This window comes from Onychostruthus taczanowskii, unplaced genomic scaffold, assembly GCF_017590055.1.
Source record: "Onychostruthus taczanowskii isolate IOZ18803 unplaced genomic scaffold, ASM1759005v1 scaffold69, whole genome shotgun sequence".
Lineage (NCBI taxonomy): Eukaryota > Metazoa > Chordata > Aves > Passeriformes > Passeridae > Onychostruthus > Onychostruthus taczanowskii.
Genome location: NW_024504676.1, coordinates 3,676,787 through 3,702,524, shown reverse-complemented (window position 1 = coordinate 3,702,524; position 25,738 = coordinate 3,676,787). Strand labels below are relative to the sequence as shown.

At 45.9% G+C, this 25,738-nt stretch overlaps 1 protein-coding gene across 4 annotated transcripts in view; it reads right to left on the bottom strand.

Annotated features, from left to right (window-relative positions):
• CRACR2B (calcium release activated channel regulator 2B) overlaps positions 1–25,738 on the bottom strand; it is a 46,136-nt gene extending 20,398 nt beyond the window's left edge. The window contains exons 1-4 of one of the 4 annotated variants that reach the window (XM_041421164.1): positions 25,466–25,738; positions 6,151–6,406; positions 4,648–4,759; positions 1,987–2,161 (exon numbers count right to left, since the gene is read on the bottom strand). In XM_041421164.1, the coding sequence (XP_041277098.1) occupies positions 1,987–2,161; positions 4,648–4,759; positions 6,151–6,363 (500 nt within the window). In that variant the 5' untranslated portion in view covers positions 6,364–6,406; positions 25,466–25,738. Of the gene's footprint in view, positions 1–1,986; positions 2,162–4,647; positions 4,760–6,150; positions 6,407–8,841; positions 8,906–18,102; positions 18,177–25,465 lie in introns of those variants that run through there. The other 3 variants (XM_041421163.1, XM_041421162.1, XM_041421165.1) reach the window with 3 other exon arrangements.

Here is a 25,738-nt window from a genome sequence, read left to right as displayed (position 1 = left end):
AAAATAAAGGAAGTCATCTGCAAGAAGGAAAGAAAAATAATCTAGGAAGCAAACATGGAATGATTGCTTTTCCATATATTCATCGATAACAAATTTGGTGTCTACATCAAGACTTGGAGAAATGAATATTCAGCAAATTTGCTGTGTGTTACGGTCAAACTGTTATAGCACACAAAGTTTAGCACACATCACACATCATTGGTGTTTTTCTTACACTCAGACTGTACTGGTGGCTGCTACAGTCCTCATTTTTTTACAGGTTTGGAAACCGAGGCACAAAAAAAGATGCAAATTTGCTGAAGTGTCACATCAGGATAACAACGGAGGAAGCCCTGGAAAACCAAAGATGTATTTTTCTGAACCTGCAATAATGATTACACCGTTTTGACATTTAATTCATTGTAACTTGAACACAGTACTTCCAAACTTCATTCCCAAAGTGTCTTGTAAACCTGCAGACATCACTTCATGTTTCTTTTTAGGGAAGAGCTTCTTTAATTTATTTTTTTTAATCATGAAACACTTTGGAAAAAGTGCCTTGAAAGATACAGAATAATTATACCTATAGTCAGTATCCAAATAGCTATTTTTCTTTACCTATATATTCGTCTCCCTTAGTATTCTTTGGGGAAACAAATAAACAAAACAAACCAACCAAAAAGCTTTTCATTTCCTCTGCCAGTACTGCATGACAGCCTTCTTTTTCTGTCCCAAGTTTAAAAAGTGATAGCACTTCATCAGATCTTCATATTTGAAATAAAAGAACATATTGAGTCCTGTTAGGAAATGAAACTATTTCTTTCTAGAGAAAGCCGTGAAAATTTTTCATATTCCTGCTCTCACCCCAATTAGCTTCTGTTTGATATTACTGCTTTACAACAGCTGGTTTGGCACAAAGATGTGACATGTAGTAGCTACTAAACTCATTGCATAAAACTGCCAGTAAGTGGTCAAAATAAAACACAAGATAATTCCACTTTGGACTTCTGCTTCCCAAAGCAGAGTTATAAACAGTAGAGACTGTTTTCCCAGAACAGTAATATGGCCTTTCACAGTGTCATCCTGTTGTTTGAAGACTAACAGCTTTCCAGAATTTCTTCCAGACAGAAGTTGTTTATCACTAAAACATGCAGGTGCTTTGCATCACAATGAAAATAAGGAAAAAAAAAAAAAGTCTGTTTTGTGACAGATGTGCCTCTGAAAGCAGCAAACTCCATTACTTTCAGCTTCTGTCTCCAATCCTGTCCACCTCCTTCCCTAACCTGGACTGCTTCTTGCAAAATGGCAACACAGTTGGAGTACAAAGCCTGAAAAGGAGGACAGCCACAGAGTTGGGCACCCCAGGCCCTGCAGATGTGCATCAGTAAGAACCAGTTATGCATAATGCCTTATGTTGGAAAGCTTAAAAAAAGGCTGGATGACACTGGGGCCTGCAGACTCTACTGGGACTACGTGCAAGGGCATTAGTACCAAGTTTCAAGGCTCACAGGAGCACCCCTTTGACCAGTTTAGCCTTTCTTCAAGATCAGCACCGTCCCAAGCAGCTCCTTGAGCACAGATCCTTCACAGAGACACTTAGAACTGATTGTCTGAAAATATGTGAACAGTCACACACCATTTTGGAACAGAGAGCACACTCATCCCCTTTACCTCATCTAACCCTCACATGCTTCTTTTCATTTGCTGCCTGTGCTGGACTTGTATGCCACCAGCTGTTCCATTTTACAGCTGTGTTATGAACTTGAATTTGGGAAACTGTGAAAAGCACTGAGCTAAAAGTAATTGGTACCCGATGAGGAAACCCAGACCGCACTGCATTTGCTACCAAGCATATGAAAACCCAAAGCAGCAGTGCAGAGAGCCCAAGCAGTGCTTCAGAGAGCAAGCAGCTCAGTTCACCTCTTTGGTCTTTTCTGGTACTTTGAAGTTTTGGTACTGCAAGATCAAAAGAGGGTAGAAGCAATGCCATATGACTGCCCTACTTACTCTTCAAACAACTGGGCTGCTCCAAGCTGCTCCATCATGGAACAGAATCGTTTCTCTTCATCATCATCATCTGCAGGGTCCAAGTCATCTGACCAGCCTGACTCGAAGGTCTCCTCGTGTCTGGAGTGATCCATTCTCCCAGCCCCTTGACATAATTCAATCCCTATTAACTTTCCTGGTGGAAGGTGAAGAGAAGAAGAATAAATAAAGTCAAACTGGATGTCATTGAATAAGCTGCTATTTACATGGCAGCCCGACAGAGCTGCAGGAGAAGCCTCGTGCATGCTGCTGGTGCAGGACACAGCTCCTGGTCAGTGAAGTGCCTCCGTTCTGACGCCCCGAGTGATGTCAGTGTCCGGGACTGAAGCTGGCTGCCAGCCCAGCCCAGGCTGCCGGGGCTCCGCTCACATCTGAGTGCCGATGAGCCCCCACCCTCGGCCCCGGGCTGCCAGCACGGGAAGCGTGCCTGGGCTCCTGCGTGCTCAGCCAGCGGCCACACGTCCCCGCGGACTGCGAGCCCGGCCCCCGACTGCACCATGCTGCGGCTCCTCCGCTTAAAAACAGCAGAGGAGGGGCTCGCTACCCTCTGCTCTGAGTCTAGCGCCACGCAACCAGGACTGCCTCCCGCTAGGATTGTGCGGAGCAGAAGGAACTCGCCCTCCAAGCACCTCCTCCTGCCCCGTCCCACGTCCAGACGGCTTCCAGCTATCGGGATTCTGCTGCGTGCTGAGAATGCCACGAGAACCCCCTGCTATGCAAGGCATGTGACAAATACTGGTGCTGGGAACAAATCCTTCTCAAAGAAACAAACCATGCAATCCTATCCAAAACACAGCCCCTCATCTGTATACAGAGGTCAGGCCTTCAGCAGGAGCTACTCTTCCTTTCCAAAATACATCTGCTTGGGTCAAAAGGCAGAAATGATATCCCAACTACGAGACCAGGAGTCAAGGATGTTCACAGAGCACAGATGAGAACATGAAGCTACTCTAAGGGAAAAAATATCCATCGTTATTATACTTCAGGGACTCAACTTTACCTCTTCTTACCTCCATAAATCCAGAATTTATCTGCTTCTCTCCCACTCTTAAAATGTGTTGTAAAAAAACTTGCAATATGGAGATCCAGGCCCTATTTAGTTAAAACCTGATGATCAGACAGTTAATTAAGGAGAATGGTTTAGATTAGGCACTTTTGATGTATGCTTTTGAGAAAGAGTCATTATGTCTCATTATTTCTCTTTTACAGATGGGAAAATTGAGATGGAGATGGGAAAATTGAAGTAGAAAATGATCTAAAGATTGTTTTGATATCCTAGAAAGAGCAAGGAGCCCTCTCAAGAAGCAGACTTGATTGCAGCTTGAACTGCTTTCCCTTGATTTGCCCCTGCACACTCCATATGAAAGACAGCCAGACCAAACTCTCAAGTTAGGGCCAAAGTCAGTCTGAAAAGGATTTCAGTGATGCCAGACACAAAGAATAAACATAAAGAAAAGAAATGCAGAAATTAAGTGCTTTGCCTAGACTGGAGCAAGTGCCATGGAGCCAGGCTGCCAACACAGGGTGGTACCTGATACAGAAAGAAAACCTGCCTACCTCTCCCAGCAATGGCACTGAGGCAGATGCCCTCATGATGCCCATGGGACAAATGCCTCATACAATGAGATTTGGGAGTAACCAAGCTGTAACAGAGAGGGCACCATAGATGCCAGTGTGCCCAAATGGTGCCCATTCACCTGCTACATACAGTGCTGGACTGGAAAGCCCCCACTCCCGACAGAACTCTTGTTTCTGCCAAAGAATGGAGCCAGACAAGAAGGACAGAGGCACAGGGCAGGAACAGATGTAGTCAGCAGGCACTCCGTGGAATAAAACAGTCCCTGTACAGGCTGGCCCAAGACACACTTTACTGGGTTTATTTGAAGGAAATCTTTGCAACTTCTCCTCTCACGGTGGCTGTTTCTGACCATTCAAACTGCAGCATTAAAAAGCCCTCCCCTCCCAAGTTGTGAGAAAGCCAGGAGCAAACACAATCTGAGCAATCAGGACAGCAAAATTCAGGAGCCTCTTCCATCACTTCTGAAAACCCTAGACTACCTATATACACTTGCTTTGTCCTGATCCACCTAACACCTCTGTGTGTCCACGGAAGGCTGAGAGGTGCAGATTTTCTCAGAGCTGACAAGGCAGATGAGCACCTGTGCTGCTGGGTGAGGACTGTGCTCAAGGATTAGCATTCTCCTAGTGTTTGGAAAAGACAGCAGTAAGAAGCAACAAAGGCTTATTTGCCAGTGTTCTAGCCTACCAACAAGACTCCCACTAATGCCCTTGAACAGCACTGGTATCAGCTGGGGACAGTTGCCAAGAGGCATATTTCCATGCAGATGAACAACTTTCCAATCAGATAGCCAGGCACAGTTTGCAGCATGTACCCTCTCCAGCAGGAGATGTTCTGTGCCTGGCTCTACGAGGTGGGCAGCACAAAGCCTCCAGGAGGGGGATAAACACCCACCCTCTCCAATGATGCTCACATGAGCAACGGGCATTGTTCTACACAGCTGGTGCAGCTTCAGCAGAACCACTGCACTGTCTTTCTTACCAACAAAAAACATCCTGTCACAGGTGAGATTTTTCCTTCCTCTGCCTCTGTGCAGTCCTTACCTAGACCCATGCTGAACTCCACAGGTGTCAGGTATCCTTTATTATTCTGTTCCAAGCTGTCAAAAACAGTCTCCAGCTGCTCAGGGGTTAGGGGGAGCTCACTCTGGAGCCGCTGCAAAGACAAAAGAATGCACAAACTTGAGGCATAGCTCAAGTCTTCCTTGTGACTGTCCCTGCCATCCTCAGCTCTGGCTCACAGCAATGTGCCCTTTCAGCACTGCATCCTGCCTGGGGTGTGACAGTCTGCCAGTAGAGGTGAGTGATGACCTGTCTGGAGTCATTGGTGTATTGACTTTTTCCATTACTGGATGATTCAACCAGGACTTCAGAGTGGGAATTTCAGGTTATTTTGTTTGGAGAAAGCTCACCTGCTTCCTCCCCCACTACAGAACCACTGTCTTTAGCTCACTGCCTGCCTCCCTCCACTTCTGCTCAGAGGTGGCACTGCCAGCCTCCTGTGACCACTGCTGCTCCCAGGAGAGCTCTGAGCACACCAGGTCAGACTTGCAGGCATCTGGATTCAGTTCCAAGCTCTTGCAGATCCTAAAGGAAATGTTCAGTCCATAACACTGAGTTAGCTTTCCTGTCACCTTCTGCCTGCTGGGACTGTATCACTACTCCCATGGACAAGGAGCAAAACAAGTCCCCTTCATAATGCACACCCAGAGCACCTACTGTGGAGGGGCACCCAAAGAAACAAATAACAAAGGGGTGTAGGCTAAAACCTCGTAACTGTCCGTTAAGCATGCAGTTTTACATAAAAACTTAATAAAAAACTATTAACATAACTATTAAAATTAGGCATCACACAACCCAAAGCAAAGTGAGTCAATATTTAAAGTGGCATGAACCTGTCGAGTGTTATTTATAGATGTGGGGAGAGATGGGGCTGGAGAAAACAATCCACATGTAACCTTTCTGATAAACCTTTAAAACAAAAGTCACTAAGGAGTACAGAGAATTCGTTAACAAGTATTTTTTAACAGAAAGCAGCAAAACACATAACTGTAGAGCAAAGTTAAAGTTCAGGTCTAAGGTTAGTTTTTGGATTAGGCTTTAATGATGATTGTATAACTTTGTGATCTCAACTTTATTTAGAGAGGTTGATGTATTGTTCATTGTGTAGGTTTTTTGGGGGGCTTGTTTCAGGTTTTTTTTTTTATTAGACCAAAGATTTTTTTTTCCCCTCCAGATTTCCCATCCACTGCATATTTGATGTTTGTAAGAACAGTCATCACTTTTTTTATTATATGCATTCCTTAAAAATTTTGAATTGCAGTCCCTCTTGTCTCAGGAATTCCCTGGAGGTGTGAGGCCCTCCTGGGAATTTTAGTTCCTAGCAGGTGTCTACACCAGTGTTTGGTTCTTAGAAATCTGAATAAGACAGAGGCCACATGCACACCTACAGTTGCCAAGAGTGGACACGTGCCACATTGTTCCCTGTTTTGCCACCCATGACTTCACAGATCCTCCCAGGACAGAGGAAGAATTTTTTCCCCTCACCTGCATGTCCACCTTGGTGATAAAACCCTTCTCATCCTTGTCACACAACTGGAAGAGCTCCCTTGCTTTCTCAAGCATCTCCACCTGCACATCTTCCAGTCTGCTCATTTGGCTGGGAGGAGAAACTCGGGGAGCCACCCCATCCTCCTCACCCCCTTCCTCTTTTCCTTCCCAGTGGATGTATCCCAAGAGCACTCCACTCTGGTTCTCCATCTTCTCAAAGTCTTCTTCTCCCAGGCAGGGCCAAACACAAGAGCTGTGGGGCAGGAAACAGAGAACACCCAGTCAAACATGACCCTCCATTTCCAACCCACACATGATATAGTTAAATGCCTCGATGGTTGAAAGAACAACATTCAGCATCCGTATCTGGACAAAATAACTTTTGAAGTCCCCTCTAAACCCAAATTTCCATGTTCTATGAACTGAGCAGCGGTGAGAAGGGAGTTATCTGGACAAAATAACTTTTGAAGTCCCCTCTAAACCCAAATTTCCATGGTTCTATGAACTGAGCAGCGGGGAGAAGGGAGTTTGTGTCAGAGACACACCACACTGAGGCACACACCACATGCAGGTAAACCCTGTACACAGCATGGGTGTGCTAAGCCTTCCACACATCTGTAACCCTCCAGGCTGCACCCTGCAGGGGGGCTCTGTTGCCATCTCTCCTCCCCTGCCTCAGACCCATCGTTCTGGTCAGAGTTCTTTGCTGGTGAAATCCAGGTGCCAAGGGAAAGTTTCAGTGGAGACAAGAGGGTGGGAAGGGAATATTAAAGCACAGTGCATGGGAGCACAGTGATAGCCCCACGTCAGCTAAGATGGGGCTCAAACACTGTGTGCTGCTCCTCTCTGGTCTTGGTTCCTCTGGCAAGAACATGTAATTTTCCTTCTCTTGTTGCTTTTCTGCACCACACCTTCAAGCACCAAACCTGCATTAAAACTGTAAAATCATAGAGCAGGATGAGAGCAGATAGGAGGATGATCTGTGCAAGTTACAGAAGAAAGAAGAAATGTCACTCCCAGCCCTCTCCCAGTCAGGTCTTCTGTCTGGCCTTCCACCTCTGACATTTTCTTGTTAACGCTTTCCAAATAGTAGCTCCATCTTTTTGGGTTTTTTGTTAATGCTGTTACAGTACAAAGAAAGGTCAGACAATTCCTACACTGGGAAAAATTTAATAAGCTGGGCACTCCTGACCTCTTGCCTTCAAGCCTCTGTTTTGAGAACTCATGAGCTGCCAAACAGAATTTTAATCTGAAACATTCACCTTTATAGGAAGGAAACCACAAAACTATGGAGACATTTCAGAGGCCAAAGAAAATATTTCCCATCACTTAAAAGTACCTAAAGCAAAAAGGAAGGGGAGCACCCATTCCAGCTTAGCACTGTGACTGTGAAAATGCCTACAATGCATCCCTACACCAAGCCACCTTCTGACTTACTGATCTCACAGAATCAGACACCTTCTCCAGACAGCTCCTCTTCAGCAATACCACCACATTTTTGAAGCCTTGTTGCACTGATTGCTTTAGATTTCTCTGTCTGCAGACTTGTTTTCTGCATTGCAGGGCAGAAGTGAGCTGTGCAAGCAGGCTGAGAGCAGATTTAAACAGTGCTGGACAAAGAGGGCATGAGGGTTGGGTTGCTTGTGTTTTTTTAACCTCCAAGAAATTAAAAGCCACATACAGATGCCACGATAACAAACAAACTAATTCTGTTTGCACTGTTGGTACAATGGGAGGATAAAGAGCACGATGGCCAGGAAGAATGCCACATGTGAGAACGATACGAAGTTGACACAAAAGGAGAAGGCAATTACGCCCCACGCTCTTCATTACTGCTGGTCCGTGAGCCAGCGGGTGGTTCTGCTTCACAGAACAAGCAGAACACTTTGTTCCCCCTTTCAAATCAGTGTTTTTCCAGGGCACCTCCGTTTCAAATAAATATCTGCTCAAGTGACACTCAACTCTGCAGAAGACTACCTATAAATGGGGACTATTATATGTTTCCAGTCCAGTAAACATCCCCAGAAAGCAATGGACACAGAGTTGGACCCAAGCTTCGGGGAATACAGCAGAGGAAGGAAAGGGAGAAAGCATAAAAAATTAGGAGGCAGACCATGTTTTTCTCTCTTGCTCTTTCTCAAACAAACCCTCCTACCAAGGATTTTTTGTGTTATGGAACCAACATAGCAAAATTTGGAGAGTAAAGTTAGTTTCTATACATTAGCTAGTCAGCTTGCTTCTGATGGCAAGTCTGTGTATTAGTAAAGAAGTCAGAAAGAGCACCAGCTTACTTTTCACTTTTTTACTTTTTCAAGTAAAAGAGGCAAAGCTGGACTTGAAAGAAAAACAAAAGAACCCAAATATCTTATGCTTCCTAGATTTTACAGGTGATTATGGTGAGGAATAACAGCCACACTGGTGAATGATAATTACTGGCTTCTACAGGCCACCCTCCTGAAGGTTTTTTCCAGACCCTTTCCTTCTGCAAAGATACAGCCTCAGCACAAGCAGCACCCTGTTCCAGACAGCAGCAGAGGTGGAAAGCAAAAGGGATTTCAAAGCAAGAGCCGTGACAGGATTGTAGAAAAGATCCAGAATAAGAAAAGGCACAAATAAGCAAAGTTTTCTAAAACTTCCCTCTAGCTGCCTAAGAGACACTGAAAACCCCAGAAGTAAAGATGACCTTACTTTCTTATTATCGGCTTCATCAGTTCCAGAGCAGCCCACACAGTTGATGTCTCCCCAGCTTTGCTGCAGCAAACAAAAGGTGGTGCAAGGAGGATGTTCTGTTCTCTCTCTGAGACATTTTTTTGAAGCTGAAATTCAACCCATTACATCCCTACCTCTAGCATTTCCTCATTTTATCAAAAGCCCAGCTGCACTGTAGCTCCCAAACGCTGGCTGAGTTAAAAGCCTCTTAATTAGAAGAGCTGACATGGGAGCCTGACATGGACAAAAGTCTGAAAGGATTTCACTCGTGTAAAAGACCAAGCCCATTAATTCAGTGTTCAGAGCAGGAAGTCTCTTGTACTAGCTGCTTCAAGTGGCTTCAAGCCAGATGTGGCTTTTTCAATGGTGAGACAGCACTTGCAGAGGAACAAAGCAGCAAATAAGCCCTAGGAAGCAAAATACATTGCAGCTCTGATGGACTTCTCTCCCAGAAGCCTGTGACTGAGAAATTCTTCCTCTCGGTCCCTGTTTGTAAGGGCACTGCACGGTGCAGGTGGGGCACAAAGCCAATCTCAGCCTAACGAGTGCTGTCATACCTTCCTTAGTTACAGATCATCACTGCAAAGGACTGGGGCAGCAGCTTCATCAGCATGATGCACCACTTTGAAAGAGACTGAGGTCATTGGAGTACCAGAACTGTGGACTGGTACATCCAAAAGGAGGCAAGCAGAGCTGGCTTAAGTGCAGAAAGATCAGCTTGGGAAGAACCATGCTTTCCTAACACAAGGGGTAAAGGCAGAGAAGATATGTACAAGCAGCTAAGGCTTTTTGGTCAGGCAAACCTGCCAGGCTGTGCCAGAGAGATGAAGTCAAGCCACCTCCAGTGACAAAGCCAGTGGTTGTTACCAAAACAACTTGTCAGGATTAGTTTTTCCAGGTCCCTTCTGGCAGGAGAAGGTCAGCACCAGTAAGAATCAATTTCCACACCTAATCTGGAGCCAGGTCAATCTCTGCATCTTGAGCTGTTGACTTCCATCATACAAAGGTGTGCAATAGGTCACAGACAAGTTGGTCTAGCCTAGCATCCTGCCCTCAACAGTGGCTGTGAAGGAAGAGTTACAGCAGGGCAAGCAAAGAGAAGACTTCCCTGAAGACACCTGCCAACTAATAACCACTGTCAGCCTGGGGCAGTTCCTGAGCCACGTAGTTCCTTCCTTATTTTCCAAGACACTTGTCCAGCCTCCCTTTGAAATTGTATGAAAGCATTCCCTTTTTCCATGAACATGCTGACAGAAACAGGGTGCCTGCTGCAGCCAGTGGGTGCTGACAGAGCTTCATGGGACTATTCCAGTTTTCTGGGTACACAGTTCAACCAGCATCAACTCCATGAGAGATGGAGTCCTAACTTCAAACAAGCCCTTCATCTCTGGGAGCTGTGTTGGAGACCAAAAACTCCTCTCCCAGGGCCTAGGAGATGTAATGGGAAGATGGGAGTGCCAGGGATCCAGAAGGCTCCAATTGCCCTGTCCAGAAATGTTCTTCTTGAGCCCTGTCTTCCCCCACCCACGGGTTTGTCTGCCTATGCTCAAGGTCAGCTCTGATACTGCACAGTCCAGGTTTGGGCAGTGTCCAACACCTGAAAAGCCTGATCCAGAGCTATGGATTATACCAGCTAACTCCTACCATAGTATTTGCTGGGGCTTAGCAAGCAAAAATTCACCTGCTCCTGCAAGACGACTTTCCCAGAGCCTGGAAAGCAAACAAGTCTTCTCAGACACAGCACACCACAGGAAACTGCCTGTCATAAAGACAGCTAGCACTAGCTCCTGTATTTCTACACTGAGGAAACTCAGACCAGTCTTACATGACTGTTTTAACTACCTAAGGCATAAACTGAGGTTTGTCCTCTGCAAAGCTGTGGCAGAAAGTCAGCTGGCTCCCACAGGCTTGGCATTGTTTAGGAAAATCATAAGACCTGAATTTTAATCCTGACTCAGCTGGCCATATGGCCTTGGGTAAGTCACGTCACCTGCCTATGCCTATAGACTGTCAGCTCCTCCAGTTTGTTTCCTGATGCTTGTGACAGCTGGCACTTTAAGGTTCAATATCTGAAGTCTGATAATTACATGTGAAACTCAAGCATCCAAATAGTTCATCCAACTTGAACACAGAAACTGCAAGTTCCAACAAATGGAAAGAACAGAAATGAGTTGCTTTTCCTGGAAAAGGGAGGTACTACTTTCAAGGTAGCACTACAAGGCCATCATTTCCAATTTATTGCCTCAAAAAACTCCTCCTCTTGTAGCTGTAAGCAGAGTTAAAGAGGTACAGGAAAGTCACGGATAAAATGCTATCAACAGCCAAGCCCTTATCTAGGTGACCCTGACCACCACGAGCACATGACAACTTTGGGGTGGTGGGGTTTTTTCGTTTTTTCCACAGCCCAATGAGAAGGAGGAAAGGAAAGTGAGGAATGCAGCCAAATTTCCACAGCTGGTCCTTAGATGACCCTAGTTACTGCAGTGCATTGTGCATGCACTGAATACACTGCATTCCTAGCAGTCCTCCCCAGTGCAAGACAATGAACTAACAGTTAATGAAGGAGGGAAAAACTAAGCACAACTGGCTGAGTGGCTTACCCAGGATTACAGAACAAGGCCAGTGTTTGGGTTCTGTAGAGGGAACCTGTAAGGGAAAGCCTTGCTGTACCACTGAATTTTTGGTGACAGAGTGGTAGAAGTGAAAATTAAAGGAGAATACTGTATAGTTGTACCACAAACTGAAGTGCTCAGATACTTGCTGGGAGGTTTCCCAAAAGACATCCTTCTGTATCTCCGCCTAAGACAATATTATTAGAAACAACAAAACCACCCCCATACTAAAGCTAAATATTTAAGCCATTTATTTAAACAATTCAGGAGAACACACACCCTTTCCTTTCTACTCCTGATGCAGAAAAAGAAGTCTTACAACTTCAAAGGAAGGAATTCACCAGGTGTTTAGGTGCACAGTGATCACACTCCTGGTGCATACGCTGGATGAGACAGGTTTGATCCCATACATCAGAAGTTATTACACAAAGAGGAGATGAAGGGCTGGGTAAGGAATCACTGCAGCACAAGTGATCGCTATTGCTCCAACACATTACAAATGCACAACAAAAGCAGGCCAAGATCCAGCAAAGCATTTGTTGCTTGGTCATGGAATGGAAGCATAGTTCAGGAGCAGGTAAGAACCAGGTAAGTTTTACAAGAAAGGGGCAATAAAAACTTTACAGGTCCTTATACCATTTTATATCAAACATATGCCACTTCCTCTGTTTGTTCTACCTACCTTCTGCTCATGAGGTTTTGAAAGCTAGCAATTGCTATAAAAAATGCTCGTTGTAGGTCACGGTCACATCTACAAATCCCAGATTTTATAGCACTGTGAGATTCAGTGATCAAATATAGGTATTTACAGTTGTTATCCTGGTTGCAGGCAAAAAGCAATATGCATTGACAAAAATCTCAGCCTGAAAACTGACCAGGTGAAGGCAGAGCAGAGATCTTGCCAGGGAAAGACACACTGTGACAAACCAGCTTCCACAGATGCTGAATTTCCAAAAGCTGCTGAAAGGAACTGGGTACTCACTTGATGAAAATTATTTTTAAAGCCTCTGCTGAGGCTCAGTCTGAAAAGGCTGGGAGAAGGGCAAAAAGAAAGTAATTATTTCTCTAGTGTACTTTGTTCAAAATTAATTTTGCTCTTTCCCTTCTCTAGGAAAGTTGTTTCCGTTGTTTGGAATTTGTTTGGGTGGTTGTTGGGTTCTCCCTTCCCAAAGGGAATGGCAGGAAAAGAAATAACTAAAAAATGAGAAAAACATCAATTGTTTTGTGAAAGTTTTTTTCTTTAAAAAAACCTAAGAAACCCATACACACCCTGGGCAGAAAGCCTGAAATCAGGTGTTCGTATCTAGAGCTACACTTTACTCTCTCTCTTTTAATTGCCTGCACTTGACTGTATCCCTTTAAGGAAACAGGAACAAATCCAGGAACCTTTGTGTTGTTTATTCAGCAGCGGATTAGCCCAGCCTGATAGCCCTGAGCTAACCCCTGCTGCCATATCTTGGATGACTTCATCATGGGATATGCCAGTAGGATACCGAGGTATATCCCAGAAACACCCACAGGTTCAAGAACCTTCATCATTCTGAAGAGCAATTTAAAAAGAGGCTCTGCTGCAATTCACAGCTTCCCTCACCAAAGCTCATCAAAGAGGAATTATCAACTTCATTATCAGCTTCTTGATCTTTGTTAAAAAAATCTTGCCACGAGGAAAGTTGTTTGATTCGGACTCTATTCTCTTATCACCAAGCAACCTGAGAGTGGTAATGGTTCTCTTTTTCCATTTCAAGAGGTGAACAAATAAACTTGTTAAATCTGCACTCACCCATGCTTCCCGATTCAACAGCACAACAGAAACCACGACTGTGCCAACAACTATCAACATATGCAGTCTGCAACATAAGATAGGTATCTACAGCATCCCAAAACGACATCCTTCACCCCAGAATGGCCACAAATCCTCCATCACACCCTCGTGCTGCTCCCCACCTTTGGCACTGCCAGCTAGTGGCATTTTGCAGCTCTCTCACACTGGCACAGCACTGGCAAAGCAAACAGTGAGGGAAAGTGTTTGCACTGGAACCTCTCCTACTAATTGGGCTTTTGGCTTTGCTGGGTTGTTTTGCTTTGGGAATGGAGAGAGAAAGCATCAGTTTTTCCTCTAATAATATTTGGGCCAAGAGTTAATTCTCAGCAATTAAAAACAAAATCCAAACCACATTTTTTCCATAAACAGCTAATGGTCTTGGATCTGTCAGTATAACTAGCACACAGCTGATTTCTCAGAAAATAAAGAGCATGCCTGCAATAAGACATGACAAATAACAACAGCTACTTTAAAAACAAGTAATTTTCATTAATTCCTTCACTTTATAAAGGCTAGCAGGTTTCCTGAAGCTTTTCTTTAAAGAGACAGAACAGAGCATTACATCAGATAAGGATTCATCTTATATACTGCAGCATTAGCTGAACATCACTAACAGTGCTGTGAAGTTGGATGCTGCTTGGAGTTCAGCAATCAGAAATTAGATCACGCCTAACACCACGTATGTTGACAACAAAATATGTGCTCTGCAGGGGATACCTACAGACCAGGCAGGAGGCAAAGAAGCTTTATTTGCCAGCCCAGATGTGGGAAAAAGAGGATGGAAGACAGAGGACTTGGCGCTTGACATCAGATACGCTGGATCATTTTTGATTCAAAGTAAAAACTGAGCACTGAGAGCCCAGGCTAAGGAGATCCCTGAACTCTTCTACTTCACTTTTCCAGGGGTTGTTGAAGCAGGTAGGAATGCCCCATAAGGAAGACAAGATCCAAAACTAATCTGGCATTTAAATCTCTTCAGGAAATGACACAAATCCAGGGCAGATCCTCAGCTCTTTGAATGAGTGACATGAGTGGCAACTCTCTCCTGCCTTACCTGCCCCTTTAGAGATGGGAGCACTTGTGTGCAGACCAGAGACAACAACCAGGATTCAGCACCCTTCTGCTGGGCTCATGACACCTTTTACTGAACAACTAAGGTATCATTGAGCTAAAAAGGACCTCAGCTGCTGCAGCTCAGCAGGGACACATCAGGAAAAAGGCTGCTGAGGGGACGCCTTTCACACCCTGCAAGCAGCAGAGGCATCAGGTACATGAGGCTCTTGCCCAGCCCTCAGGAATGCAACCACACTTGGTGTCCTGCAGACAAAAATTCAGGATGAAAGCAGGCAAACCTCAGTCCTCTGCTGCTGGAGGGCCAGACACATTTCATCAGTGTTCTTGAAGTATGTCTAAGGAAAAATTATGCAGAACCAGCCTTTTGTTTAATAAATAGATAAAAGATTCTAAGGGATACACAAAGCTTCAAATGTTAAAATTTGGGTGTTGTGGAGTTGACTGTGTAACCAATTCCCGAATGGCAGTGATAGTGAAGAATTGTCCTCACTGCTTCCTTTAAGAAGAGAATCCAGGAGCCTCAGATTAAGCTGGTGATGGCACTTGCACATCAAACAGGAGGCAGCACTTCTCTACAAACTCTGAGTGTGTCATCTCACTGATATGAGATGCTGAGAATGTCACAGGCATTCACGAGCTGCAGAAGTGGTTGTTTTGTTCTGCTCTGAGTTTGTCCATGAAGGACTATGACAAAAAATAGCTGTTTTGGGGAAAATTTTCTGTTCCACAAATAGCTAAAAGAGTGTCCTAGGAGAGTATCATCCCATTTTTATGCTAGGAGGATAAGGGTATCAGCCATTAGCTGCTGTAGGAGACAGCAGAGCTGGTTCAGCTTGTTCCTCAGCATGAATAGAGGCTACTCTCACATCTGCAGAAACCCCCTCAAAGTACATCAAATCTTCAGCCCAAAGGACCATGGCATTTGCTGCATTTCACCAGCAAAACGTCTAATGAGCTGGACTTGGTGCTCGAACAGCCAAAGGCCAGGCTTCTCCCCACAACTGTCACAGCCATCACAGGTACCGAAACCCACTCGGTTCTTCCTTCGAGTCCACAGATTCTAGCTGCCTATGTCATACCAGAACAAAGATCTGCCTTTCCATAAGAAGCTGAATCTCTCCATAACAGCCTCACACCTTGTTTGGCCTCAGCAGGATCCTTCCTGAGCTGTTGTTACATATGCACACTCACCCAGCAGAGTCACTGTGTAAGTCATCACACTCTCTAGGCTTCTTTTGAAGCCTAGAGAGTGTGATGACTAGAGAGTGTGATGAGTAGTTTTCACCTTGTTGTGCAGAGTCACTGTGTAAGTCATCACACTCTCTAGGCTTCTTTTGAGTAGTTTTCACCTCTGTTGCAAGAGAGAGAAACATTTGGTGTTGCTTCATGGAGGATGAGCTTTCTGCCACCCAGCCTCAGGCTGCTGAACAAGGAAAGTGTTCATGGCTTCTGCCAGGTGATTCCAATCTTGTTCTGCCACTTCTTCATTAAATTTCCCAACAGCCATCCACTGACTTGAGCGTAAGTCCCTCCTGGCTAGCTGCAAGTTCTCCTCAGCCACTTCAGTGCCCTCTTTGTACAAAGGCTAAAAATCCTGTGACAATGCCATCTCACCCAGAGTACCACAGGTGTAAGCTCAGAGAAGTGCGCAAGAGCCTCACCTTTGTTGATCAAAAGCCTTTGTCTTGAAATCAGCCTCACACAAAGAAAAATTCATAGCCCTATGCTGGCCTCAGATTGCTACCTCATCATGCACAGATAAAATATCAAACCACAACATCAGACTGCCCAATCCTTTTCTCCTTTCAAAGGAAAACTTATTTTTGGTAAAACATTTACATTGTTTACTGAATACACGTGGTAAACAGTGATTTCTTCTCCAGCTGAGCCAGCAAGTTCTCTGCAGAAACTGAAACCCCCTTACCCAGAGGATTGGATACAACTGCTGGGGGGGATGCAAGAAATTCAAGCATATTTTCCTCATCCGAAGAAGTTCTCCAATATTTTGGGAACTGGACACCACTATCTCACCCCCATAATATTTTCTAGGCTACATGTTAGCAATGGGATGAGCGGGAAAAGCTTTACCTCACTGTTCTGAACTTGCAAGATGCACTTAAAAAAATAAAAAAGATTTGCAAATATTAACAAGTAGGAATAAGTATGGATAGGATTTCTAGGCACCACAGCTCCCTGCACAAGTATCCCTCTAGCTGATGCTGTATCGGTTTTGCCCAGGAGGGATGCAGGGACAGTTTGACCTTTCTGCAAATGTTGTTAGAACAACAAACAGAACTGAGACAGATGGGTGAAGCCAGTTTCCAAGAAGACTGTTAACCCATTCTCTGCCTCCCAGAGAGGAAAACTGCCCTGTGCACAGGTGTGTGACACTTGGTTACCTCCCACCTCTTGCTACTTGCCAAGAGTAAGGTAAAGGTAAAAATTCACTCCTTTCTGTGAGCTCAGGAGGTGTTGGCTATGCTGTGTAAAACACCTTTCCTGAAATACCAGTGTAACCTATGCACTGGAAAAGGGTGAAGTCCATGCCCTGGGTAGAGACACTGCCTGGTTGTCAGATCATTGAGGGGAGCACAGGTAAAGTCTTGAATCCAAATACCACCACTCGCCCCCCTCCCAAAAGAAGAAAGGATCGGTCTGAATATACAAGAATTCCAGGATCTAGTACAAGATATGAGAAATAACCTCTCCTTTTCTCATTCAGAGAGGACAGTCACAACAAAGTACTGAAAGCCTCAGACTTCTACAAGACAGAAAACTAGAGAATGTTTTGAGCAGCCACAAGCCTTGAGCTTCTCCTCCACAAAGCAGGATAACACTGGCATGTGAAGGGCACCTGTTCCTGGCATACCAGGCAGAGCTTAGTGCAAAGAGCAATTAAAGCAAGCAACGGCATTTGAAGCAATATTGGAAGCAGACGCTGTTTGAGAGGTGCTTTTGTTCAGCATGTACAACTGTTACAGGAAAAGTAAAATCATTGCAGGGTTGGGGGGATATTCCTGTCTGACAAAATCTGTCACTGAGCCAGAAGCCCATAGCAGGAACAATGACGTGGGATTACAAAAGAGGGTGGAGGAGAATAAGGGAATAGCTATGTTTATGAGAGATAGTTGGAGATTTCCTGCCAAATGCTTTTAAAGAAAAATTTCTAGTTGTCCTCAGAAAGCATGCAGTGGGAAAACCTTAGTCAGACCAGCACAAGACAGTAATTTCTTTTTAAAAAAAGAATTAAATAAAAATAAAATCACAATCTCACACATTCCAATATTCAGCTATTACTCCAAATCAGCAGTTTCCCAAATCAGTAAGTCACTAGACTCAGTTAAGCATCTCTCAGAACCACATCAGAACTGAGAGCAAGTTTCTTCAATTCAACATTTGCAAAGACCTCGAGTGATCCAAACTGAAGCATTAATTAATTAAGCACCCCCAGCTCTTGAAAACCAATCAATAAATTTTCCTTTCTCTGTCATGGGACTAACACCTGGTTTCTACAGTGATATACAATGCCACTGCACTCAGCGAGCTCCACTCTGCTGCTTTAAAGCAAAAGCAGGAAGTCGGAACAGAAAATTCCTAGGGAGAAACTCTGCTGAGACAGAGCAACTCACACACTCGTCCAGACTTCCTGCTAAAACAATTCTTTGCCCACATGAGAGAAGTTCTTCCCTCCCCTCCACCCCATTTTGTCTCTCTGCAGGTGTCCCCAAATACCTGGAGCAGCAGGACAGTGTTGCTCCCCTTCCCTGGAAGCAGCAGTGTATTCCACAGCAAAAAGCTAGCGGGGAAGGAACACGGCCACTGTAAATAGAGGATCAGAGCCGGTCCAAGCCAGGAGGTGTGGTCTGCACTGCTCCCTACGCATCCCAGCCCCCTTCCAACACAGCCTCGTAGTCCTGGTTCAGAGGGCAGCACAGGAAAGCCTGCCCTTGAGCTTCCAAGGTAAATTCCTTGTAATCCTGCACAGCTAGGAGGGTGAAGGGCTTTCTGGGCTGCCTTAGGCAAGAGGGGAAGAAGGGGTAAGAAAGCAGATGATCCCTCATCTCACATTAAACTTACCTTCCCTGAGAAACTCTAGCTGTGTTTCTACTTAGCTTGCTGCCTTGCCCTCAATCGATTTCCACCAGGCAAGGGCTGGAAAATACCCCTGTGAACACTGCCTCAAGTCAACTCCAGTTTTACGAGGCTGGCAACCTGTTTCACAAAGAGAAGCACAGAGAACTCGGGAAAAGAGAGAAGCAAAGCATGAGATGACGCGACAAGGAGCATGTTTCCAAAGCATCATAAAACACACACCAGGGGTGGAGTGCACATCCCAGGACTGTCTCACTAAAGCAGCCAGTCTCAGAAATGCCACCCTCTGTCCTGCCACTGACAGAGCACCACTCTATCCCACAGCATCCCCAAAAGGAAGCAAAGCCATCCCTGCCAGCTGCCAGCTGGAGACGCTGAGGGGGATTTGTCGCTCAGTGGCAGCTCCAGAGTCTCCAGGCACACGAAGATGCTCTCAGCTGTGTCAGGTCCTACTGGCTAACCCTGAGGTCTTCTCGGGAAAGGTGACAAAGGAAAGACAAAACGGAAAGTGTTAAGACCCTGGCAGGCTGGCTCTTCATCACCAGGTAAGATTTTATGTCCTTTTCTGACCCTACCCACCCCAAATGTCTCTTTTGCCCAGGAAACAAGCTTTGCCATACAAACCATGAGCAGGCAAGCCTACCCTCAACAGAGGGGAAAACCCCCTCTTCCACTAAATTTCCACTGAAAAGACTCCAGCTGGTGCCTGAGGAGCAGAGACCTCATCAATCTGCAAAGAGAAGAGCTCCAAACAGCCCCATTCTCCCAGCAAGAAGCAAATGGGACCTGCAGAAGGCAAAGACGGGTCCTGCTCTATTATTTTAAGATGTTGTTTCAAAATCCAGACTAAAAAATGGAGGTGAAACCTACTACAAACAATCACAACTGTCTTTACTAGAGATTTAACAGGGCCAGAGAGCTCCCCTGAGCCATCTGAGTGGTCTCTGTGCTAGCAGAGGGCATGATCACCTTTCCATTCCTCACAGGCTCAGCTTTGCCTCAGCTGCAGGACCCCAGATCCCCTGGGGCAGGCTCTAACAGTGCAGCTGTGGCAAAAAGCCCAATAAAATCAAACAAACCCATACCAAGTGAGGCATCTGCCTCTAAGCAGGAGAATTTACTCACCATTTTGTTCACCATTGCTGCAGAAGTCCTGCTTGACACTGACCCATGGTCTTGGCTGGGATGCTGCTAGAACAGCACAAAAAAGGGAGCAAACTGCTTTCCTGCACCTTGCACCCTGTCCTATCTCTAATCTCCTCCTGGGGTTCTTTATGAAGGTTCTCTTAGTACTGACCACAACAAAAAGCTTATAAAACACACAAAAAAAACCCCCCAAACCCCCACACTTTGGAGGCACATTAATGAGTCCTTAGTGTTACACGGATAAAGGTCAGGAAATACAAAAAGTTATGGTTCCCATAGTAATGCTAATTCAGCCATACTGCACATCCTGTGTATTTAGTGGTACACATTGAAAAGAAAAAGGCTACATCTACCAATGCTTAAAAGGTTTTTGATTTAGTAAAGACACTTGAATACCACCCCCCACACGTAACATTTATTGTTCAGAGCAGTGGATTTTCAGATCGAATTGGATTAAGCCAATCTAAGCATCACTCCAGCTCCCCATATCTAGGGCAATAGCAAGAGCTCTCAAGCATGATTACAGCCTGCACATTATTTGCCCAGCCTGAATAGAGGAAAGGGATCCTGGCGTCAGAGTGGCTTGAGTCACCAAATCGCAGTCGGCACAAATTCTGCACCGGGATGCAACAGGGACTTGGTAAGAGGAGAGGGGAGACAATAACCAACCAAGCCCCCCACACCCATAACCAGCAGGTGTTAATCCATTCCTACAATGGATCATTAATTTGATACCGACAGCTTGAAATATCCTGCCTGGCAAGTCCGGGAAGAGGTGAACTACAGCCACGCCGACCTTTCTCCAGCACAAATCCATGTATTGCTCTGCTCTCCCAGCTCCTGAGGGCTCATCTCCATGCTTTGCATAAAGCCCACACCACTCTCCGAGAGGGAACAGCTACAAGTGGTGCGTTTGCATTTAGCGGCTTTGACTGAGCAACCCGATTTGCATAGGAAGAGAAAGAGACTTTTCGCCATAGGAAATACATTAAATCAAAGGGGTTTGAGCACCCCGAGCAGAGGATTACGCCTCTGGCTACATTTCTGGGAGAAAGGAAAGGCAGATCAGGCATCCTGCAAACTCCTTAAAGAGGAAAAGAGGATAAGGGAGAAGGAAGGCAGCTGTCAAGCACAGCAGCGAAGTGTGCAACAGAAGAAACACGAGCATTTGTGGGGGCACCTACATGTCCTTTCTCCCTCCAATAAATCAGAACTTTTTCCTAGTTCCCATGATCTCATACAGAAGGACACAGTTCAGGACAACAGATATCTCAGAACTTCAAAAACCAAAGGAGAAGAGAGAGACACTGCTGTTGAATAGGTCTCAGCCCTGCTGGACACCAGGTCACCCACAGAGCCCTGCTTGGAGGGCACCAAGCTGACGGAGCTGCCACGGAGCAACATCCCCACCAGAGTCTGCACAGGACACAGGCACAGGGACACACAGCAGAAGCCCTCCTGCCCACAGGGTTACTGGGTGGCTGTTCCCTCACTCACACCCTTGCACTCACCTTCCCTGCTGGGCTCCAGCATCAAGTCTCCATGTTTTAAAGAGGCTTTGCCACCCTCCCCGCAGCTGAAGAGCCTGGTTATTCCTCTGAGCTGCACCAATTCCAGTCAGCATCTAGCCACGCCTGCCAAGGATAACAAGGTTTTGGTCATGCTTTATCTTATCTAAGCAATGATGACGCTTTTCTTTCTTCTTGGGCAAAGCTCAGGAGCTCAGCACCTGCCGAGGAGGGGAGCTGGCCAGGGGCCAGGAGCTTCGGTCTGCAGCAATTCACCCCAGAGCAGATGGCTCTGCTGGCCTGCCTGTCCCACCCCACAAAAACCGGGCATTCAGTCCACAAACTACGGCTGGGGGAAAATAAGGCTCAGCAATACATACACTTCTACAGTTTTTGCCCCACCTTCAGCTCAGGTGCTGGCACAGGCACACACAGCTCATCTTCCCTAGACATGATACAGTCCCACTATTCCTTGCCAGGAGACAAAGCAGAGTTTTACAGGGAGGCAGAAATCTTGTCTGGAGATAAGACTTCAACATCTCGTCGTTCTGTCGACCTATAGGTCACCTACCACTTCAATTCCCAGCTGGAGATGAGATTGGTTTCCTCCTCTTCATTTTCCAGAGGGAAGAAGATGGGAAAATGAGGCAGATAAAAGTATTACTCTTACTCATACATGTTATGCTGAACGAAATGGAGAGGAATTCAGCTACTGTAACAGTGAGGGCCACCAAGTTCCTGTGGGAAGTGTTAGATCTGCCTCCCTGCACTTGAACCTCTGCCCAGCTCCCACCATACTCAGCCAAGGATTTACAGCTAGCCTGCAAGTTTGCTATCTCCTTTTTCCAGAGGCTTGACTCACCTAGCTATATCCAAACATAGCTGAAGTTTTCCCAAAAGGTTTGCTTTCCATAGCCTAAATGACATATTTCGACATTCCACAATTTTATTTTTAACACCACACAGCTACTCCTTTAAAGGTTTGCAGATACCCTGCCTGCTATTCATTGGAAGAGCTTGAAGTAGGAAGCAATAAACAGGTAGGTACATTACCTTTATTGAACAGTTACAAAAATTAGGCTTTTTTCAAGCCTTTACTGCACTGCTTTACCTTCATCCAGCACATGTGCTAAAGGCTAATTCTTTCAAAAAGCTGTAGGATAGGTCTCCAGAGCTTTCCCCTGATTCATAGTCTCGTCTCTCCAGAAACACAGGTTGCCTCAGCCCAGGATACCTCACCTGCTGTGAGCAGGGACACCTTTACACCTGCCAGGATCTTACCAACAACACAAGCTCAAGCCAGCCCCAAGCCCACACTGTGCTGGACCACCACAGCAAATCTCAGGAGGTTCACAGCTCCCAGGCACATTTTCAGAGCTCTCCTGCCATCCCCAGAACAAGACAAGCCTTTCCTGCAGAGCTTTCAGGTGTGTGTAATTCGCAGACATCCTTCTGAACCAGGCAGTCCCTTCCACACAGATGGGGCAGTACCTGTGCAGAACAGTGATACGAAGTCTTGTACCAGCAGAGACTGAAGGTACAGCAGCAGAGGCAAGAGCTCCTCCTTCAGATGACATCTCTGCTAAATTAACTGCAATCACACACTTCACTGGATAGAAAGCAGGGATGTTACAAGCCTCCTTGCTCTCACTCTTTTTACTTGACAGATTTTCCTTCAGTTATGTCAAGCAGATAAGAACACTGTATCCTTCCAAAGCATTGCACCATATCTCATTTCCTCCAAAACAAACCTATGATTAGATTAAAGCCACAGTCTCTGGGAGCACAAGACAGTATTTGTTGCTGCTTTCGTGCTCTGTCACACAAGGTTAAGAGAAAAACACTTGGTTAAAAAGTCCACAGGGCTTACCAGCCATGTTACTCCAACCTGAACTAAGCACAGGAAAGCCCAGCATGGCTCCAGCCTTCATTTGAAAGTCCACAGTACCACAGCCCACTACTACTTTGGGTGTTGCTTCCTCCCAAAGCTCACAATATTTGTTATTCCACTTGAGGCACCTAAGTCCTGCAGTCAGGTGAAATACTGAGATTCAAGCATTCCTGGCAGCTTATACAGATATAAAGAAATCTTCAAGACAATCAGAAATAAGCAAGAAAAAGCAAATCAAGAACGTGACTTAAAAGAAAAAATAAATTATGCCATTTTATGGTTTGGTTTTTTTAATGTTTGGCTGGTGGTATACAAAAGCTTAGGGTTGGCAAACCTTTTAATCATGTGGCTGGAGAGGAGCACCTGGTGCTCCTTGCCACAGCAGAAGCCCATGGGAATACGTAGTAGATCCATCCCAGTGGATCCATCCAGCTCCTTGCACAGCTGCAGAGGTCAGGTTTGCTTAGCAAAATGTGCATTAGGGTCATACAAAGGGAAATTGTTCTCAGCATCAGCCAAGAAATTAAAGGCTAGGGATGCAGGATGAGGAAAAGAGAACGTTGCTAGGAAAAGATTAAGAGGGTCAATCAGGACATCCACAGCACATCCCATTCAAGCTGCTGGGCTAGGGGTTCCTCCAAAATACACAGTGACAAAGGACAGAAGCTCTTGCTAATTGTTGCAATTCTGCTGTTCTGGTATGACAGCAAATGAATCCCGAGAGATTCAGACACACAGAGTAAACCAAGTATTTCCAGCCCAGACTTTACACAGACAGCAAGCCAAGGCATCTGGCAGGAAGGAGGGAGATGCTGCTCCACTCAGTGGAAGATGACACATTTGCTACAGCTCAAGTTTTTTGTCACTGTCCTTAAATCCAAGATGAGCTCCTGCAAGCAGGGGAGGAGAGGAGAGAGGATTCAGTGCCCAGAGCAGCCTTATGAAATAAAAAAGATTCAGACAGTGAGTAGCTGCATTACAGAAACCAAACCGAGTTTGCTGCATATAGGGATTGATTTCCTTAAAGCTCTCTGACCATGAAGAGCATTGTGCACAGAGCTCAGCCCATGTGATTTCTGTTGCTGTCAATTGTCCTCGTCCCATCAGTTCATTTTCTGAGGCTGCCCGGCAAAGTCATGAGGAACAGCATTTCCCCAGCACTGTCTGTGTGCTGCTAAAGACAGCCCCACGTGGAGCCCTCCTCTGCAGCACCATCTTCAGGTCAGTAGACAGGAGGATCTCGACTCATCAAATGCATCAAACTGGGCTGTGGGGGAGAAATTTTCCTATCTGATGGTGACAAAACAACCAAGCAGATTTTCTAGTCGGATAGCTGATACTCCCACTGTAGCTTGCTACAAGAAGCCAAGAGAAGAGTGATGCTCCAGGGAATGAGAATATATTTTGCCCAGCAAGACTGCTTCAAAGACATTTTATACCATCTTATGAAGGATTCTAAAATTTTATATCTCAGGCCTCACATCACTCTCTGTGGAGCAGGGTGTCCTGGCAAAAAGAGGATTCTTCCACCCCAGCTCACTGCAGCTTTTCAGAACCTCCTCTGGACCACCAGAACCAGCCAGTGAAAGGACAGACCAAACTGATTATCTGTTTGAACAAGAAAAGCAATTCCCATAGCCCTCAGGAGATGTATACGTATATATATATATTCATCTACACATAGCTTGTTAGATGATCCTCAGAAATAAATATGGCTCAAGAACATGAAAAATAAGATACAATTGCCCCTGAGCCTGCATAAGGCAAAGCTAGAAATAAGCTAGAAATAATTCTGAGCCCCCTCTGATGCAGAAAAAAACATCAGAATAAGCAAGAACTCAGCAGGCCACAACTAAATAAGCAAGCTGTGTTTGGATTATCCTGCCTCCTCAGGATATTCCTGAGTACAGCCATCTCCCTGTGTCTGAGGCTCTTTTCCCCTCAGCTGACCTCTTTTCCCCTCAGCTATTTTCAGGAAATCCTACAGGAAGGACTTAGGTTCAACACACAAATTCACCGAAGTGCATCCCAGGAGTGCAAGATATTAAAGAGAAAGACGCCGCAGTCTTAGGCGAGGGAAAGCTCTGGTGCTTTTTTCCTTCCAGAGAAGGAGAAGCAGCACCAACACAGCTGCTGTAGGAACCTGCAGCATCTTCATAAGGTGCAGTGTCATCTGCACCTGGACCACGCCAAAAAAGACTATTCTACGAACAAAGGATGTTGGAAAAAGGAAAAGAGAAAATAACAAGGTCTCCACTGAGGTTCAACAAGAAAGACCAAAGTTCCGTGACCTCATATCAAAGGGGCTTGCAGACTTCACAGCGACAGAAGAGGCGAGAAGGCGAAAGGGGCAGCAGCTCCCCATGCCGGACCGCAGCAGGGCAGCGCTCCCCGTCCCGCCTCAGGAGCGCTGTGTGCGGGGGAAGGCAGCGCTGCACAGAACGTGGATGCTCCGTACCCGTCCGTCACCGGCGAGGGGCCTCGGACAGCTGGGGACGGGGCAGGTGTGCCGCTGTGGCAGGCGAGGATCTCGCAGCACGCAGGGCCCCCAGCCCTCCGCTGCCCTCTCCCCACAGCCGCAGAGGAGGCCGGCGAGGAGAGGGTGAAGGCGCCGGCGGGCCCTTCGCTGGGGCAGCCGCTCCTCAGCGCCTCGGCTGCGGGTCCCGGCCGGGCACAGCCGGCAGCTGCCCCGGGGAGGGACCGGCCCCGGAGCACCGCACCCCCGCCCGGA